General features: G+C 60.6%; 1 protein-coding gene across 1 annotated transcript in view; it reads left to right on the forward strand.

Moving 5' to 3' along the window:
- ZBTB7A (zinc finger and BTB domain containing 7A) overlaps positions 1–2,404 on the forward strand; it is a 5,308-nt gene that overhangs the window by 2,272 nt on the left and 632 nt on the right. The window contains 1 exon segment of the mRNA XM_031064744.1: positions 2,164–2,403. Within this exon segment, the coding sequence (XP_030920604.1) occupies positions 2,164–2,403 (240 nt within the window).

The raw sequence follows: 2,404 nt of genomic DNA on the forward strand, positions 1-2,404 counted from the left end.
ATAGCCATCCACAGCCACCCCATAGCCATCCACAGCCACCCCATAGCCATCCATAGCGACACCACAGCCACCCCAGAGCCACCCCATAGACATCCACAGCGACCCCACAGCCATCCCCCCCTGTGCCCCATGCAGGGCACTGCAGGCCCTGGAGATGCCACAGGGTCCCTGGCAGCTGCTGGCACTGCGAGATGAGGGGAGGCACAGGGACTTGTGGGGAGGGGGAGTTGGTGGGATCACCTCATCATTTTTCCATCCTGCTCTCATTCTGTGGGATGAGGAACCCTGCTCCCGTTCTGTAGGATGAGGATCTGCTCCCATTCCATGGGATTAGGATCTGCTCCCATTCCATGGGATTAGGATCTGCTCCGTGCTGGCTCCCAGGAGGGCCTGGCCCCTGTAAAAAAGCTGCTTTTCTAAACCACCAGGTTCCAGCCAAAACACATCCTCCTGCTTCTTCCCACAGCAGCTTTGGGAAGCCTGGACAGGGTCAGGGAGCTGTCCTTGGCATCGCTGTTCCCATGCCCCGAGCTCCATTTATTCCATATTATTTATTCCATATTATTTATTCCCTATTATTTATTCCCTATTATTCCTTTGCTTTCCTTCCCCATCCACGGGAAACAAATGCCTTCCCCGTTCGGTGGGAGGGTCTGGCTCTGGGAGGGGGTTTGGGGTGTGGCAGGAGGAGGAGGGGGCTGCTCCAGCCGGGTGTTCCCCACCCAGCCCGGCCCTGCTCAGGGATTTTTGCTCCCTGGCGTTTCCTGGTTCCTCTGCAGTCACAGGGGGAGGAGCAGCTCCCATAAAAGAAGAGAAGAGTTTGGGAGGTTATAAAATGCCAGATTTTAATTTCACAAGCCACTTTGTGTGTCACTCAGAGCTGGACACGACCTTGGGGCTTTGATCCTTCCCTGGAGCTTTAGGATTTTTGGGATCCTGTGGGTAAAGGGAGAACGTTCAGGGCGGAGATCTGAGTGGTCGATGCAGGAATGGGGTGGATCCCTTGGGAAGGGTCGGGAGCTGCTGGGGAGGGAAGGGGGGCTCCCCTGCCTGGCCACGTGCTCGGGGCTGGCTTTGCCTCCAGGAAGCAGCGATGGCTCACGTGGCCCTGCTGGCCCCTGGCCCGGCCCCGAATGAGCCATGTGTGACCCCATAGCTGTGACCAGCCTGGGCTGGGCAGGGTGTGACCCCACAACCCTGCTCAGACCCCATATGGGGCACTGTGTGACCCCATATGTGACAGTGTGTGACCCTACCCTCACACCCTGCACTGGGTGATGCTCAGCCCCACACCAGGAGCTGCTCAGCCCCATTCCAGTGTCCATCCTCACACCTGGAGCTGCCCAGCACCGATGCCCAGCCCCACACCAGGACTTGCTCCTCCACACCAGGAGCTGCTCAGCCCAGTTCCAATGCCCATGCCCACACTAAGAGCTGCTCAGCCCCGTTCCAATGCCCATCCCCACACCAGGAGCTGCTCAGCCCTGTTCCAATGCCCATCCCCACACGAGGAGCTGCTCAGCCCCGTTCCAGTGCCCATCCCCACACGAGGAGCTGCTCAGCCCTGTTCCAATGCCCATGACCACACCAGGAGCTGCTCAGCCCTGTTCCAATGCCCATCCCCACACCAGGAGCTGCTCAGCCCCGTTCCAGTGCCCATCCCCACACCAGGAACTGCTCAGCCCCGTTCCAATGCCCATCCCCACACGAGGAGCTGCTCAGCCCAGTTCCAATGCCCATGCCCACACTAAGAGCTGCTCAGCCCTGTTCCAATGCCCATCCCCACACCAGGAGCTGCTCAGCCCCGTTCCAATGCCCATCCCCACACCAGGAGCTGCTCAGCCCCGTTCCAATGCCCATCCCCACACGAGGAGCTGCTCAGCCCTGTTCCAATGCCCATCCCCACACCAGGAGCTGCTCAGCCCTGTTCCAATGCCCATGCCCACACTAAGAGCTGCTCAGCCCTGTTCCAATGCCCATCCCCACACCAGGAGCTGCTCAGCCCCGTTCCAATGCCCATCCCCACACCAGGAGCTGCTCAGCCTGGTTCCAGCCCTGTATTGCTGCCCATGCCCACTCCAGCTGCGCCAGCCCCCTCCCAGTGCCACCCATCCCATGTCACCTCCTCCCCGCAGTCCCTGACGTGTCCGTGTGTCCCCGCAGGCAGGACAAGCTGAAGGTGCACATGCGGAAGCACACGGGGGAGAAGCCCTACCTGTGCCAGCAGTGCGGGGCCGCCTTCGCCCACAACTACGACTTGAAGAACCACATGCGGGTGCACACGGGGCTGCGGCCGTACCAGTGCGACAGCTGCTGCAAGACTTTCGTCCGCTCCGACCACCTGCACAGGCACCTTAAAAAAGATGGATGCAACGGGATCCCGTCGCGCAGGGGCCGCAAGCCG

This window comes from Geospiza fortis, unplaced genomic scaffold, assembly GCF_000277835.1.
Source record: "Geospiza fortis unplaced genomic scaffold, GeoFor_1.0 scaffold569, whole genome shotgun sequence".
Classification (NCBI taxonomy): domain Eukaryota; kingdom Metazoa; phylum Chordata; class Aves; order Passeriformes; family Thraupidae; genus Geospiza; species Geospiza fortis.